At 31.4% G+C, this 18,061-nt stretch overlaps 2 protein-coding genes and 1 pseudogene across 2 annotated transcripts; 1 reads left to right on the top strand and 2 right to left on the bottom strand.

The window, feature by feature from the left end:
* Window positions 1-2,223: 2,223 nt before the first annotated feature.
* LOC129872583 (uncharacterized) lies at window positions 2,224-7,012 on the top strand (annotated as a pseudogene).
* LOC129876595 (actin-depolymerizing factor 10-like) lies at window positions 3,246-5,637 on the bottom strand. Its single transcript, XM_055952075.1, has 3 exons — window positions 5,395-5,637; window positions 4,423-4,688; window positions 3,246-3,550 (listed from the first exon to the last, which is right to left on the bottom strand). The coding sequence occupies exons 1-3, from the start codon at window positions 5,395-5,397 to the stop codon at window positions 3,541-3,543; spliced, it is 279 nt and encodes a 92-aa protein (XP_055808050.1). The 5' UTR covers window positions 5,398-5,637; the 3' UTR covers window positions 3,246-3,540.
* A 978-nt stretch (window positions 7,013-7,990) lies between the features above and the next one.
* Window positions 7,991-14,390, bottom strand: LOC129880662 (uncharacterized). Its single transcript, XM_055954795.1, has 6 exons — window positions 14,214-14,390; window positions 12,520-13,058; window positions 11,716-11,908; window positions 10,187-10,251; window positions 9,885-10,095; window positions 7,991-8,438 (listed from the first exon to the last, which is right to left on the bottom strand). Exons 1-6 carry the CDS (start codon window positions 14,388-14,390, stop codon window positions 8,076-8,078), a joined length of 1,548 nt encoding a protein of 515 aa, XP_055810770.1. The 3' UTR covers window positions 7,991-8,075.
* Between the last annotated feature and the right edge of the window lie 3,671 nt (window positions 14,391-18,061).

The raw sequence follows: 18,061 nt of genomic DNA, 5'->3' as shown, positions 1-18,061 counted from the left end.
TTTGAAGTAATAATTATTGAAGGCCGAAAGAAAAAATAATTAAAGTGGTAGAAGTTTTTTTTTTTTAACTTACACAAAGGCCCCTACATATAAAAGTCAAAATTCAACCCAAGAGATACAGCCCAGAAGGAACTCCAACACCCTCATAGACAACATCCAAGAACCAACAACAATATCATGAGCAGCTGTAAAAGAGCTGAAGCTGAAAGTGCGGAATTGAAAGATGAAGTTCAACAGCTTCAGCAACAACAGATGCCAAAACCAATACACCCATGTACAGCAACCTCCAAACTTGGTTGCTTGTGTATGTTTCTGGTTTTGTCTATCTGTGCAGGTACAGGTCTGCACCAACCATACATTTGGACCACCATGCAGGTGTTCGAATGCAGCTACACTTTCTTCCACAACAAATCAAAGGCTGTTGGCTACTATAACTCCATATACTTCCTATCCTTTCAGCCCCCATAGCTGGTAATCATGATAATGATACAAAGGCATATTTCACCGGGATTTACTTGGTACGACAAGACTAAAAAGAGCAAAGATGAAAAGAATTTCCCATCCCATGCGAGATAGAAGTTTCGTATACTTGTTCTTCTTCAATGTAGCTATGTCTGGTACGTAGCATAGTTGGAATAGGACTAGTGTAGGTTACTTTTCTTTTTTCTCATGGAAGGGGAGAGTCTCCCTCATTTACGCTTTCATAGTTGAATTGTACCGGGAGGAGTCCTCTCACAGGTTTAATGCTTTCTAGTTATAGTTAGTCTCTTTTTTGTATCGGGGATGAGTTAGCCGACCTTAATAGGTTAGCCGACTTATGAACCACCATAGGATCGGAGGTAAGGTTTATGTCCCCCTCCTTGTATTTTTATTTTTGATTATTTATGTTAAGGCTTGGGGGTGTTGCTTAACCCCTGACTGTGCACGAGAGGTGGGAGCCTCGTGTAGGGTCTGTTCCCATAAAAAAAAAAAAAAAAAAAAAATTCAACCCAAGAAAAGAACCTTAGTTTTTCTTCTTCAATCTTTGACAAGGGTGTTAGTTGTTTTGTACGTTTAAGCTTGCAAGACCCCAACGACATATAACAACATACCTAGTGTAACTTAGAAGAACGATAAACTTAATGTTGGGAAAGAAGGTAACCCAGATTGAACGTGGTAATAATTTTTTGAACTTTAATTTATGAATTCAGAATTTACAAAGGCACGTCTTAAATTGATTTTCCAAATGACATTTTCATGTCCATATCCATCTCCACCCTTTTCGAAACTACTCAATGTAAGAAGTGCTTGTTAGACAATGGAAATGATAGCATTTCTAATTATTGTATGTTTTTCCTTTGATGCAACATTTGTCATCACCAATTAAGATTGTGATAAGCACCGAGTATTCTTTCGTCCTTAATTAAAGGTTTCAAATTCTTAAGTCTTATTGAATACTAAGTTACTTTTATTAGGAGTCGTTTCACCCCAATATAAAACTTCCTCCAAATTTAATATATCGGAGCTCAATACTATACATACCGGACATTGAAACTCCGAGGTTGTTTTATAAGTTCCAATATCTTCTAAAATTAAATTTGTTGTATGTTAAAAAAAATTGCCCTTGTAAAATTGATGTCTCCATCATTTTCTTCAAGATTATAACTTCTCTTGTGCTGCCGTTCCAAATATTCCTGCAGGACTCAATTTTCTTATGACAAAAAGAATAAAATTTGATCGAAAAGAAAAATTGTTGGAACGAAAGATGGTCTCCATCAGGTTAACTAAGATGCTCCACGGCATTTAGTGGCTGTTGTCTTGTGCTGTCGTCCGCCATAGGGACTTGACAAGCTAAGTCTGTCTCGTGGACACCCAACGCTGATGTGTCTTATAAATTTTGAAGGTATCTAGATGATTGTTTTATAAGTTAAAAGTGTTCAGTACAAATGAGTTGATGTGTATAGATGTGCATATTGAAAGTTTGATTGTTTATTTGCCCGCTAAAGCCAAATTTAAGTGTCTGTTTATATCTCATGCCAAAAAGTATTCCACACAAATTCAATTGTCGTTATCTTGTTAGGTTAAAACCAAGTATCTTCAATAAAACAGGTAAAAGTTCTCTAGGGAGATCACAAAATAACCATCATTAAATTTATCCATACACAACAACATTTTTGACATTATAAATAGTTCTGTTTTTTACACTTTGCTTACCTCCTGACCAACACAACTCAAACAAAGAAAATGAAGAAGGGCTCTAGTCCAAAATTTTCCATTCTCATCCTCACAATAATTCTTGTGAGTACACTAATTTCATGTGCCATGGCACTACCGTCGTCTTGCAACCCCAGCGGGAAGATTGAAGGCATAAAACCACCACCAGGGGAATGCAAAATAGGCTATCAATCAGAATGTTGCAAGCCTGGAAAGTCATACATTACTTACAAGTGCTCGCATTCCTATTTCTGGCAAGACGAAAGCTGTTTTAACTATCAACAGATTCCAAAAAGGTGGTGATGGTGGTGGAAAATCCGAATGTGACAACAAATACCATTCAAACAACACACCTGTGGTTGCACTCTCAACAGGTTGGTTTAGTCGCGAAAAGAGGTGTATGAAGAATATAGCAATTTATGGGAACGGAAGGCAAGGGAATGCTATGGTCGTGGATGAGTGTGATGATGATCATGATTATCAACCACCTTGTGACAACAACATTGTCGACGCGTCCAAAGCTGTTTGGAAGGCATTAGGAGTGCCTAAGAAGCAACGGGGACAACTTGATATATTCTGGTCTGATGTTGCTGCTTGACTTTAGATCTACATATGAATAAAGCTTATTGAACTAAGAAAAAACAAGCAAATAAAAGACGGTCCCCTGATATGGATCTAGTTATGGGACGTTGGAAGATGAAATCAAATGTTTTCCTCCTACAACCTATGGTATTGGTTCGTTAAAAGAGAACTTTCAATCTCTTGAGTTAAAGTCTTCAAAAACTGAAATAAATTCCTGCTTATCTTTCCATTGCATTATATTCAAATTACTTTTAAATACAACATTGGTGGATTCACCATCGATATAATAACGAGGAAATAACTTCTTACTACTACTAAAATGAGAAAGTGGAGGAATAATCGTCTAAATGCCATGCGTATAACATTGGTAGACTAAACTAGGGGGGCTAACAAATTACTTGGGCCTTTAAAGAATGATAAACAGAGTTGCAATATAATAGCTATAAAATTCAAATGGATGTTGAGGCTTAAATCGTCACAAGATCATCATATTAGTAGCCTACATACATAGACAAAATTGAACACCCATAGTTGAAGAAATGACAAATGACAAAGGCCTGTAGGAAATACAATTTTCCAATGAATAAAGGCCAAAAAATATTAGGGAAGACAGAGACATTATCTTCAACGAGCTCTTCCGATGAATGTGTCCAAGCTCATCTCACTAGCATCGGTAGCCTGCAACTCAACTTGAACACCGTCTAATTCTCTCCGGAATCTGTCTTTAGAGCTTGCATACAGCATCTTACTCCTTACTCTTGCTGTTTATGGTGCCCTACAATCCAACCATGTAAAATTTAACATGCTTTAGTTATATCCATACAAATATGAGCTTAAGTTATGATAATGATAGTGTAAAAAACATATTTATGTATCAGGTCACTCATAAGGTAACTATAAGAATTCATTATAAGTGAACCCTTGAATATGTTCAAAGATCTCGAAATGATATTCCAGTCCCGGGGAGGATTTTGCAAAATTATACTGTTGGCCCCGGGCTCCAAACTGATGGCACACAATAATATAATGAAGGTAGTCACTCAGTATAGATTGATCTTAACAATGAAAGTGAAAGAAGTCGTGCACTATTTGAGATAGTTGAGAAGGGGTTTAGTAATAGAAGTAGCTTGGTAAAAATGGTACTACTATCTTACTATCAAAAGTTGAATTAGAGTTGTTTTATGCATTGGCAGTGTAAAAGGAATATTTTTCGATTCAGGTCACTAAATCTTCATTATAAGTGAACCCTTGAATATGTTCAAAGAACTCAAAATGATGTTCCTGTTCAAGGAGAATTTTCAAGACTATATTGCTGGCCTTGGGCTCTAATTGATGGCACAACAATATAATGGAAGCAGTCACTCAATACAGATTGATCTTAATTCATAACAATGAATGAAATGATGGAAGTCAAAGCAATCGTGCCCTATTTGAGATAGTTGAAAAGGCGTTAAACGATAGAAGTAACCTAGTAATAATGATAACTAACCTGCTATTAGATGTTAAAATTACACTGATTATTGTAAAAAAGGAAAATCTTTACGTTGTTGATATTTATAGCTATGTAATACACATGTTGATATACAGAGATCAACATTATGAAATGAGTAGCACAATATTAGATGGAATTACGGATAGAGGTGTTACCAAGCAACAAAAAAGATCTTGCTTTTCTGGACATTCTCATTTGTAGTGAAGTCATAATCAAAAGCTGCATAGCCACACTCATCGACAGGTAAATTGTTGGCAAAATCTTCATGAGTCTCATCATGTCTCCCAACTTTCTCAACCACAACTTGATGCATTGAATCATCAATCTTGAACACTATATATCTGTGGTTCCTTTTCGTTTTCAACTCCGAAAATTTCAGCTTGCATTCATCACTCACTGCTATCCCAGAAGCTGAATTCGCCTATGCAAATGCCACAAGATTAGACAAGAAAATAAAATTTCTCAAGTTATGGTATATATAGTGCTATAATGTATGAACATGTTTGCCTCCCTATTCAAGTTCAATATGCACCGGAAATGTACCTCGTATTCAACAATGTGGCCTCGTGATCAATGAAGAGAAACAAGAATCATGAGGTCTCAAATTCAAATTCCAATAGAGACAAAAAAACATTAGGTGAATTCTTCCTATCTATGTAAGCCTCTTTAATGGGATGGAACTAAGAAGACAAAAAGTGTTTGATTGAATTCCTTTCATTGAAAAATTATACTTTGCAAATAGGGCAAAAATTAATTATTTGATAATGTATAAACTGTTGAATTTCTTGACATAGAAAATTCGGATATAGTTATAAAAGCGGTTCAAAAATTATTTTAGGTCACAAGTTTGAATCCCTACTTTGACATTTTAGTATCTTTTGCAAATATAGTCCCCTTATACAAAATCATGTTCCTTCACTATTTACTAGATACATGTGCTCATGAGAGACAGTAGATATCAAAAAAAATAATCAATGTGTGCCATCATTAAAACATAAAATGACTCCAAATGTAACTCACACACAACTAATTAAAAAAAAGGAAGGGAAAAAAAGAGATGATGGAATAAATGAACAAATACATATATTGCATAAATCAATGCAATATAAGAAGAGAGTTTAACATACCATTTGGGTAAGTGGTGAGTAATGAAGCTTCTAAAACAATAGAAACAAAGCAAAATTTGCAAAACAAAGAGAAGAAAACATAAAGAAAGAGAAGGATCCTTGATTTTGGATAGTTACATTGAAGTTTTGGTAAAGTGCCTAACAAATGTTCAAAGGGCTGAGAGCTTTTTCACGGAGATTTTTTATTTTTTTTATTCATAAAACAAGGTTATGTTTGAGATAATGTAATTACTAAAAAAGTAAAGGTTGGGTGGTTTTCTAATCAATTGAAATTCATATTTCATATTTCCATTTTCTCTCCTATATGGTTACCTAAAATGGGTACAATTGAATTTGTAACGTGGTTTAAAGGACACGTAAATTGAATTGTTGCGTTAAGCTACACAATTTGTTGTTTTTGCTCCGCAATTTTATCTTACATCAAACATGGTTGGTGGCAAATTTGTATTAGCGTGGCGTCTTAGTTAAGCTGATTGAGACTATATTTGGTTCCAAATTTGTTTTTGGATCAAATTTTGTTTGTCTTTTTTGACATGAGAAAATTCATATGCCAATAGGAATCTTTATACGGCTGCAACACAAAACGAGTTATAATAATGAAGACATAAATTATTTAAGGGTCACGTTGTTTAACATATACTCTCTTTCTGTTCTTTTTTAGTTGTCACATTACGTTTTTCAAGAGTTAATTTGACTAACTTTCAAAGTTAAATTAGATTACATTAATTTGATATTTTATTAAAAAAAAATAGATATTCAATAACTATACTAAAAATACTACAAAGTACAATTTTTGTTATGTGAATATGATGAAAAAATATATCTTAAAATGTTAAGTCAAAGTTCATACCATTTGACTCTCAAAAAGAAAATCGTGACAAGTGAAAAGGGAACCCAACAAATATACAAGCTTAGAAGAATATATTGGAATTTGAACACAAGCTTGGAGTTTTATGTGACCAAACTTTATATAGACTAATAAACCTGCTTCCCAATATACTATCAAAAATCAAAGATATTGTAATTAAGAGAAAGATTGATAATGAAGAAAATTAGATTGTGTACTACATCTCTTATTGTGTTGCTCATTCTTTCAACTATTTGTAGTTCGTTTGAGTCAAGATTGCAAATCTGCAAGCCTAATGGCAAGATTAAGGCCAAAAAGCCGCCCACCGGGCATTGTAACATCGAAGATGATGACATATGTTGCATCAAAGACAAAATATACACAACTTACAAATGTTCACCACCAGTGTCTAGCAAGACCAAAGCAACTCTCACATTGAATAGTTTCGAAAAGGGTGGAGACGGATACGGACCATCAAAATGTGACAACAAATATCATTCTGATGATACATATGTTGTAGCTCTTTCCACTGGTTGGTACAATGGAGGAGGGAGATGTCTTAGCAACATTACAATAAATGGTAATAATGGAACAAGTGTAAAGGCCATGGTTGTGGATGAATGTGATTCAACTATGGGTTGTGATGAGAAACATGACTATGAACCACCATGTCAAAATAACATTGTTATCGCTTCACAAGGCGTTTGGAGAGCCTTACGTGTGCCTATGAACGAATGGGGTGAGTTGGACATAACATGGTTCGATGAATAGATATAGAGGTGGATCCAGAGTTTGAAATTTATTGATTTCTATACCAGCCTCAAGTTAATGTATGATATTCATGAATCAAATTGTAGTCATGGTTGTGTAACTTTATTATATTCACTTGATACCAAAACATTTACTATATTCATGGTTGTGTAACTTGTTGAAGCTCTAAAGTGACTAATTAACAGTCAAATTACAAATATTTGTTTTCTTACATTAATATTCAAGCTTGATTAACTACTTTTTTTCTCTATTTATGAGAAGATTATTTATTTTGACCTTTACCCATGGACTCTGTTTCTCACTCTATAAAAGCCACTCTTTAAACAATGCTGATTCGGTTGAACTCAAAAGGAGGTTCGTTGTGAAACTTGACTTAGGCAAATTCTAAATCAGGATGTTAGGAGCTATATAAGGCCGGGTTCAGGATTTAACTGTTGAAGCACCTTTTGGGTTAAAGCCCAAGGGACTAATTCGCAAGGCCCCAAAGGTTGGGTTAGAGAGTCCAATACCTGACAGTTGGGCCTTGACCATAGCATATTCATCCTTAATTATCCGAGGGCTTGAATTCGAATCTGGAGAATGAAGAATTTCTTGATAGAGAGCTAGTTTTACCGCAAAATAGCCATATCAAAATAGTCGGTTCATAGCCTAATGCCTAAAGGAGAGGGGAAAAGACAAAAATTACCTCTATGTCTAGTGGGAGAAAATACTTATGCCACATAGCCCATATTTTGAGTTTGTTACTTGGTTTAGCCCATAGTTGTGTATAAACACCTTTCATATACTATTATACACTTTTACACAAAATTAATACATTATGTATAATGTCCCCCTCCCCCCCAACCACACACACTAGATATAATATTGTATATTGAGCTACTTGACATAATATTTTACGTTGAGTTGTATATTTTTTATCCCAAAAAAAATGAGTCTTGAAAAGATATTATTTTGTAAACAAAATCACCAAAATCAAGATTGCTGGTGCAAATATTCCATGACAAATAGATGAGATATTGTACATAAGGATACAATAAGCAAATGGAATTTAACAAAAAATGTCCTAATGCTTCTTTTTTAAACTAGACCAATACTCACTCTCCCATGCCTCTACTTGCTTTGTGGCATTAACTTTGTGTTCAACAAATGCCTTAAGTTGTTGAGGCTCATAAGGTGGTGGAAGTATGCAAGGATCAGTATAACTTGGAGATTTCTCTAAAGCTTCTTCCATGAACTTCCTCCATACACCATCTAAAGGACATGCCAATGATTCTGAACATATTTCAGTAGCATCTGGAGGAACAATTGGATCAAATTTTTGCAACTTTGCATATTCATTCAATAGATGGTATATGTAATCAAAGACACGTTCCATCTTCATGTCTTCATGAATGAATTCACTTCCTGCCTTCCCTATGGCTTCTGCCTGAAAATTCTCCAAGCAAATTCCCAAAAAGTTTTGTTAAATTATAGAAGCATTATAAACAAATTGAATTGAAACGGCATATATTTTATCTGTCTAAATATGTATGGTGCGCTTTTCTTTCTGATCTCAGAAGAAAAAATTGTCACAGTTCCTTATTTAGAAATAATTTAACTTTAAACTTTTTATTATGCCATTAGTGAAATAATTTGTAGTCAAACAAATATATACGACTTGTTTTAAAGCTATGCATCAAAAATCTCTTTTTTATTCTTTAAATTTTGTGTCCAATCAAACATCAAATATACTTTTGACGGAGAATGTTGAAGAAGTACAACATCAGTCAATTATGGGATGAGTGACTTGGACAATCGTATTCTTGAGCTAACTTTTGGAGTTGAGTTAGGCCACAATTCATTTTTTTTTCATAACATCAGAGCAGACTCATCCCAATTCTCGTTCAGAATTTTAGGCCCCATATTAAAATTTCACTTACATGAGATTTCAAAATTCATAGGTGAAATTAGACTCCAGGACATTATCATATGAAGTTTTACCTTTGAAATTTAAACTTGTGCTGCAACAAACAGAGAGGGGAAGATATATGAAGTTTAGACATAGTTGTTTCCAAGATGAACTGTTTCTTCAACAAAAGGCAAAGGCTACATGGATTAAATTGGTGATGACAACACTAAATATTTCTACTATGTAATTAAACACATGAAACTAAAGCAATTCACCACTCAACTCAAGGATGATCAAGGTGTATGGCAGAATGATCCTGACATTATAGCTAGTCTGTTTTTCAGATATTATGAAGATTTGCTTGGGCAAAGTGTGACTAATAGAGTTGGTGCCATTGCCAGCTTCACTGGGCAGGGACCTCCACTCTCTGAGGTGCATCAAAGTGCTTTGCTAGCCCCCTACTTTGAGAAGAAAGTGAAGTTTGCTTTGTTTTTTCTTAATAACATTAAGACCCCTAGTCCTGATGGTTATAGACTTATAGTAGTGGTTTTTTCAAGGCTGCTTGGACAATTGTGGGGAATGATATTATTGTTGCTATCTTGCAATTTCTTCAAAATGGCAAGCTAAATATCACTAATATTACACTGATTCCTAAAGTTGATGATCCAGAATATGCTACCTAGTACCTAGTATAGGTCTATGTCTTGTTGTAATGTCTCATACAAGATTATTTCAAAGATGATATGTGTTAGACTAAAAGAGGCTATATGTTTTATTATGACGGAAAATCAAGCTGCATTTGTGAAGGGAAAATCTCTTGTGGTAATTGAATTTGGTGGAGTTTCATGTAACTACACTGGCCGGAATAACAACATGTTTAGTTGGCCATGTAATTACTTGGTCAGCAGATAATTGAATATAATTGTCAGGGTGTAATAATTTTATAGTCGTGGAAATTAAAATAAATTAAAAAATATAGTGTACCTTGTGTGTGTGATTATTTCCCCATTGAACAGCAAACTTGAGAGATTTGCACTTGTCAGTGTCACTAATGGGCCAATAATGCTGCTGTGGGATCATTCCTCTTATGAAGAAATCATAGAAGTGAGACTCAATGTACAATGTTGGTGAATCACATGCAAATATGTACTTCTCACTAACTGACCATGCCCATCCTTCTACATATATTTTGAATCTATATAATATAAAAGTTTTCAAATTTTAATAATTAGTAATACAACAAAATTAAATCTTTAATTTGGAACAATATAGTAATATATATTAACCTGTGTGTGCATTGGTCTTCAATATTTGATTCCTTGTACCCCATTTTAGATTGATTTTTCCAATCCTGAGATTGTCATTTGAAAAAAAGACAAAAGATCATGTTATTATGTAATATGCTAAGAAATAAATTAGTGGTAATTCAATCTAATCATGTCAATTGGTAAAATTATATGTATGAGAATTAATGGCTAGATAGATCTACACCTTCTTTTCACAAAAAAAAGAAATGCTATTTAAAAAGATGCATAAATAATAAGTACAATACATTATAAGTTTTCCTAATATTTTAAAATCTGAAAGAAAAAATATTATTAGAGAAAATTTTGTTTTTCAAATTTTGAACATGTACTCAAACACAATGCCTAATTAGGGGAAATTTCGCAAATAACCACTATAATAAACTTAATTAGGCTTTTTAGCTATAATTTGTATATTTATGGGATGTAGCTATAGTTTCGTTTGTATAATTCGCGGGTTTGTATAATGGATAATTGAACTAGTTTTGTATAAACTCAAAATAACAAATTTATACAAATACAAACATCTGAAGTTTAGACAGTTATACAAATTATATTATACAAACGTGCGAATTATACAAACTCGAACCATAATTAATGTTAAATGTTAGTGGCGAATTATAAATTAGCTAAACTATAGCTATGTTAACTAATTAACTAGTATATATTTGCTTATTCGCGTAATTTTCCCTAGAAAGTACCATAAGGGTTGTGGGTAGGATTTCTCGATCCTTAACCAAAAATCTTAAATTCAAATTTCAACAAAATTTCAATTAATCGAACTCCCAAAATAAATATCAAACTCAAGTCAAAAAACCAAAAGAAAAGAAAAGAATGCGACACTTTTTCATTTTTAGTCAAAAGGAAATTTCGTTTTTCAAATTTTAAACTTGTTAAACACAATTAGGTTTGGCAATTGGGCAGTTTGAGTCAAATTTGGGCGGATCATAATGGATCAACACAACAAACGGATCAACACCCAACCCAATACAAATTTGCTTGGATCAAAACTAGTTGGGTCAAAATGGATTGGATAATGGATAATAAAATGGGTCAAGACCCAACCCAACCCAAGTTTACTAAGTTAATTATTTTATTTGTTCTTTTACAATATTTTAGTACCTAATAAAATTATTTTTTCTTTATTATGACTATATATAACATATCAACTTTTTTTAAAAAAAATTGACAAGATTTCTCTTGAGTCAATTCGGGTTACATATCAATCCAATTTTCAATGAGTTGAACTTATAAATGGACGGGTCAAACATAAACGAATTGGATGGAATGGTTTGATTTTTCCATCCCTAAACACAATGTGGCAATATAACATCACCTAAAAAGTACCATTAGGGTTGTGGATAGGAATCTAGGATCCCTCAAACCCTAACCAAAAGTCTCAAAATTTGAATCGCAATAACTATTAATCGAAACCCCAAAATAAATATCAAACACCAGTAAAAAAAACAAAAAGAAATGAAGCCATGATCTAGAAAGTTGAGGAAATATACCTGAGCATATAATAGAGTATCCCAATTTTGTTTGTCAGTAACATTACACTTGATAAGATCTTTTCTAACTGGAGAAACAAGTGGATTTCCCCTCCAATAAGCAAAGGGTATCCTATCTCTCCAATTGCTTCTCTTATTCCCTTCTTTTATCTTCTTTAACATACTTCTCCATGGTCTTATATTTGTCTCTCCCCTATAAACAATCAAAATTAGGAAAAAAAATATATGTTTTTGTTGACAAGGAATTTGTCGTCGCTATTTTTTAGATGCATACAAGATATATAAATTCACTCTAATATAATAGCCTGTAAAGTGTGAATCACAATTAACAAAAAAATAAATCGTACTAGAAAAGTCTCGTGCGATGATAGTTATATATTTTTAAGAATAAAAATAGATCTTTGAACTAAGTCATCGTAAATAAGACTTATATTATAATTATAAATAAGTTAACTAGAATTTTATGAGACTTGTAAAAATTAGAATAAAATTTTAAAATACATAGCAAGGATTTCGTGACTAACTAAAACCAAATAAATAAATAAATTAGAACCCATAAAGGGTTTATAGTCTTTTTAATTTATTTTTTAAAAAAAATTAATAAATAAAGATCACAAAGTAATTTTAAGAAGGTTTATTTCCTTGACATTTGATATATAAATAATTAAATCGTACTAGACAAGTCTCGTGCGATGCATAGTCATATATTTTTAAATATAAAATAAGTAACTATCTCAATAAAATATAATAAAATGCAAGTTAATTAGTACCAAAATATTAAGCGTGTAATAGAAGATTAATTACCAGCCCCAAAATGACCAATCTGGGAAAACAATATCCATACTCCGCCAATCTGAACAGTACCGGAACAACGGTGGTGGACCGGAATTAGGTTGCCGAAAATCTCTCTCCGGGATGACCGGCCGATCATCGGTATCAAACATGATCTCCAAATTAGGCAATTTTCCAGGATAAAACCTTAGGAGTTGTACAATACCATACATAGTGAACAAATGTCTAGTTTCTATAGAGTATTTCGCGTAACGTTCAATGTAAATCCTCCCATCCAATATTATTAATCTGAAATGTGCATATCTTTTCGATTTTTCGAGCATTTCTCGAGTAATTCCAGTGTTCTTCCAATGTCTTAAATCTTCATGAATCCATCTAAAATACTCAGGACATGTTGAGTTGTTAGGGTTTAAGGGTTTATAAGACATTGGATAAGTTGTTGGACACATATTGGTATTGTTCCATGCATTACAATCCAATGAGTATTCAAGAATTTGAGGTCTCACAGGTGTATTTTCTTGTATTTTATAAAAATGTCTTGAGTACTTTGCCTGCACAATTTTTTAACAAAAAAAAAAGAAATTAATTAAAAATGAAAATAAAATTAATTCATTTATCTAATAGTGGCTTGAGAACATACATAAAACGTTTTCCAAAATTTGATAATAAAATATCTCATAGAAATATTTTATCAAGTGTTCTGCACAATCGGAACTAGCAATAGTTTGAGTATCAAAATAAAATTTACCGACAAATTTAAAAGATAATTGTTATATTATCCTTTCATTTTAGCAATAGTTTGAGTATGCAACTATTTAGTCCAAAAATTTTGTGGTTATACGTTTTTCGACCCAAGGTTTTTATAATTTTTTTGTGGAATAATTATTTATTTTTCTATTTATTCACATTTACTTATCAAGTATATCAAAAATAATTTTTTATTATTTTACTTGTCCATTAATAAATCAAAATAGATTTAATTACTTTTCTTCACTTTACCTTTATTGTTAAGTAACCATTACTTTCTTAAACCTATTGGTTTGACTACTTTAATTTGTAATCAAATTTAGATTTTCAAAATCTAGTAAATAGAGACAATTTGGTAAAATAAACACTTAATTAATATTTTCTTAAAAAGAAAACAAAATGCATACTCAACTAGTAAACAAGATGTCAATAAGTTTTCATCTACTATATGTTCTTGAGAAGTGACAAACAAAATCTAAATGAAGGGGCCATTAAAATTTCATCTAATTGAATAATATTTGACCCTAGTGGTTGAGTGAAAATTTTCACAAATGAGTTCAAAATATAAAAATTAACACCAAGAATTTCCGAGGAGGCGAAGGTTTAACATATATATAATTATATATAAATATTGTAATTTTCTATCAAAGAAAAGTCGGATCGATGGATACTCTTGGCTCTATGTGACTCTGCCCCTACTTGTTCACATTTAATTTATCAATGATTTATGCTAGGCCATCTAGAAATCAATCGAAATTTGAAACAAAAGGAATATTATTTTATTCTTTTATTGCCTTTCATTCCGCTATTTTGATCGAAACAATTAATCCGATGTCTCTTTTAGCCAATTAACTTAGCAACGAATTTTAATTTATGATAATATATAGAATTATCTTATAAGCGACCTGATAATACAAAAAAGAAAAAAAGAGTATGGAAATATATATATATTGACTTACAAGATCAATCCATCCAACAAAGGACAAGGCTGAAACTGTGATAAGGAGAAATAAGAATAGCAACAATGTCACATAAGAAGTTGTTGTGACTCTCTTCAAATATTTCCATTTTGCTCCCACAATTGATATAATATCATTACTTTTATCCCAAAAGGCATTCAACAACTCCTTCTTCATCTCTTTCCTATAAAATGCTACTCTCAAGTTTACTGTTATTTGTTATTTATATAGGCGGAGGGTGGGGGAAACTTGACTTGGAAAAGTATTCTTTTTTGTTTCAATATTTTAAAAATAATTTCAGAGATTTTCTTTCAAATTTAACTTTATAGCATTCATCTTCTTTGTAGTTTTGACAATTACATTTATTTCCCTTATTTTGAATTTATTGTAATCAAACTTGTTCAAATGATAATCTTTCAAGTAGATTTCGAAAATGTCTTTTTTTGTGGCATTAATTATTAAAAACTCCTACAAAATTGGTGATCTACACAATATTTCATTCAAATTTAATTTCTAATACCATGTTCAATTTCCTTTAACTCTAAGTTTGATTCACAAGACCAGCCAACGTATGGAAAAATGAATTTATATTTCAAAATCTAAAGAAATCACAAGAAATGATAAGTATATATAAACTGATTTTTAAGTCATTATTTTTATAGAAAATGTACTTCGTACTTGAGCTACAAATATTTATATAAGCATTTTTTTTCCATCTATCATGAGATAATTTGTTTAGTTTGATAAATTTTTGGACTTAAAGAATAAAAGACTAAATCATCTTCTTATATAAAAATTATATGTTCATAACATATGTCTCAAACAATATTCTATTTCTTTGATGCTAAGAAGTATTTATAATAAATTATAAACATTTTTTTTGAACTTAAAATTTTAATACGTATCGTAAAAAATTATCAAAGTTATGTCTGTGTAGTAGCAACTAGTTATGTAATATACAAGAAAATAAATAAATACGGAGTGGAGCACGGTAGATATAATATTATTAAGTCTTAAAGTTATATACTTGAAGAATTTTGTCTTGAAATTTGTATTAATAATTAATTTCATAAAGGGTAACTTTGAAACATTAGACAATTTTCATCATTAAAACAAGTTTCCTTACAAAAATTCAAAACAAGGGAGGTGAATATAATATCTGAAACCTGAAGGAAAATTAGTGTTATAAGGCTAAATCCAAGGGGATATTTCTGGAATTATTCCTAATTGCTATTTCAAGAAAATAAAAAAGGGAAACTCAATTTTCACATTTCTCTGGAGCTGTCTAAATGGGTTGGTTCAATCCAACTCAACTCAATCCTAAAGCGTTAGCGAGTTAAATGAGTTAAGATGGACTGACCCTTTTAACTAAAGGACCTATAAAATAACAATCCAATCCAGTCTTAAGCAGGCTACGGATTGGAACGGATTGACCCTTCAATAAAAAAATGGACAGCATTGACCTCTTAAAAAGACTATTCAACATTAATGAACACAACATGTACATCAATACGTCAAAAATTCACATGCCCATGAGTTATACACACTTTAGTGAAATACGTACAGAACAATAGAATAGGCAAGATACAATAGTCAATATTCATATGATTCATCAGAACAACATACATTACATGATTATTTTTTTCATAAACTAGACAAGAAAGGAGAAATGGAAAATTAGGCATAAACACAAAAGTAAAAGAGGTCAAAGATTCATAGTTATAATAACTTCAATTGTCTAGTTGCTGAAGATTTGACAAAATAAAGCACTAGTTAAAATATATATATAATAAATATTTTTTAAATTCACGACCCACAGACTGATTTCTGAGGCTGACAGACTGAGCCTATAAAGCTAGCAGGCCAAATAAAGTTGGGTTAAAAAGGCTCGTTTCTAAATGAATTGAAAAAATTTAGTCCAATCCACTTAATTTCACATTTCTCTTTTTACTTTAATTTTATGAACAATAACAACATACCGGATTTGAATTCACAACATACCGATTTGAATTCACAAGTTATTGAGAACCAAGAGTATATATATATATATATATATATATATATATATATATATATATATATATTAAGACATTCAAATTTCTAAGTTAATATTTCCATAAGTTGATTCAATATTTGGTGATAAGTTGTTAATTAATTTCTTGAATTACATATAGAGTACTAGCACTGCTAGATCAAGTTATGTCCAAACTCTATTTACCTTTAATTAGGTAAGTAATTAATTTTCTGTAGAATAAAATTCCACATGTTTTACTGTTCATTCTCTAATTGGAATAATTTTCAGCGTTTCAACTTTATCTCACGTACAAAATTGATTGGACGTGTATGACTCGATGCGGTTTGATTTGCAAACTAAATTATGAAATTATAATTTTTTAATTCATTTATCTCACTTAAAATGTGGGATAAAATAATATCAAGTTAAATGAGATAAAATGGAATACTCACAATTATATTTGGAATAAAATTATAAAATGCTTCACTAATGGTATATAAATTTGATCTCAAAAATTACATTTTGTCTTATAAATATAAAAACTTCATAATTTGTGAAAAGTATATAAAAAAAATTTAATTCTTATACAATTTTACTGAATGAACAAATTATAATTCATAAACAATGTATCACAATATCCTAAGACACCATATCAATAACTTGTTTATTTGTATGTTTCTTTCATAAATAAATTATGCGATTACATATTATAGTATTAACTTTCAAATACACATAATTTTATAAAAAACCACTGATACAAATAAATCAACAATAATGATAATTAATTATCCTTTAATATAATCCTCACATATTGTAGGAACAATCTTTTTACGTCAAGCATTTATTCTCTTCTATAAAATTTAATATAACTATTTTTTTGTAAAGTATAAATTTATGGGACAAATTTCAAATTTTAAAAATCTAAAATTAAAAGCCTACCGTTTAAAAGAATTTGTGAATTCCAAACTAAAATTGAAATTTTGGTTAACTACTAAAAACAAACACTGATTTTAATTAAAACTTCAAATTTGAGTACGCTTATAAAATCTAAATGAATCACACCATCCAACGTAAGTGATTTTCAAAGGGAAAAAAGAAAACAAATAAATTTACTTTTATCCCAAAAGAAAAAATAGAGATAATTACAAGATAGTAAATTAAACCTTCACCAATAACACCAATAAGGATTGTGGTGGAGTGGTGGTCTCGATTTCGAGTCTCCTTGGATACAGAATCGCCTTTGTTAGAAAGCGCTTTATCCCCAATATGGGACTTTCCAACGAGAATCTAACTTTAGTCAGATTCCAAAATAGATACCGAGTATCGGATAAAATAATAATAATAATAAAATAAAAAACAAACTTCACCAATAACATAAAAATTCAAATAGTCATCCTACTGAACTATTAAAGTTCCCCAACAAATGCATTTACTACCTAGAGATCTAATCAATTTATTATGTACTAGTCTGGAAGTAGAACCATAGTCGTAATACATTTTAAGACCCTTTTTCTCCCCTTTCACGTAGCTGTACTACACATAAAACTCAGAAAAACCTAACTCCAGGGGTGTGTTCTGTAAACTTCTCTTTTTTTTTTATGTTCGATTGATCAAAAAAATTTAAATTATTTTATCTAAAACAAATTCTTTTAAACAAGGAAAGTAACGTCCTTAATCGAAGTATGAAAAAACAAGCTATGCAAATAACATTTTACATTAATGGTATCCTCCTTACCTTCCAACACACTTTATCTTCACCTTCACATAGCCCCCAACCCCACCACCCCTACCCTCCGCCTTCAGCTCCCATAGTATTTGTCATTATAAACAAATT

Source organism: Solanum dulcamara, chromosome 2, assembly GCF_947179165.1.
Source record: "Solanum dulcamara chromosome 2, daSolDulc1.2, whole genome shotgun sequence".
Lineage (NCBI taxonomy): Eukaryota > Viridiplantae > Streptophyta > Magnoliopsida > Solanales > Solanaceae > Solanum > Solanum dulcamara.
The sequence above is the reverse complement of the archived record's forward strand: the minus strand, read 5'-3'. Positions and strand labels throughout refer to the sequence as shown.

What these genes read in the sequence shown, in the direction of transcription:
- LOC129880662 (XM_055954795.1), bottom strand. Translation starts at nt 14,390, where the DNA reads ATGAAGAAGGAGTTGTTGAATGCCTTTTGGGATAAAAGTAATGATATT. An exon ending in GATTGGTCATTTTGGGGCTG is followed by an intron (nt 11,909 to 12,519) that starts GTAATTAATCTT and finishes GATTGTTTATAG; the next exon opens with GGGAGAGACAAATATAAGAC. An exon ending in GAAGACCAATGCACACACAG is followed by an intron (nt 10,096 to 10,186) that starts GTTAATATATAT and finishes TATATTATATAG; the next exon opens with ATTCAAAATATATGTAGAAG.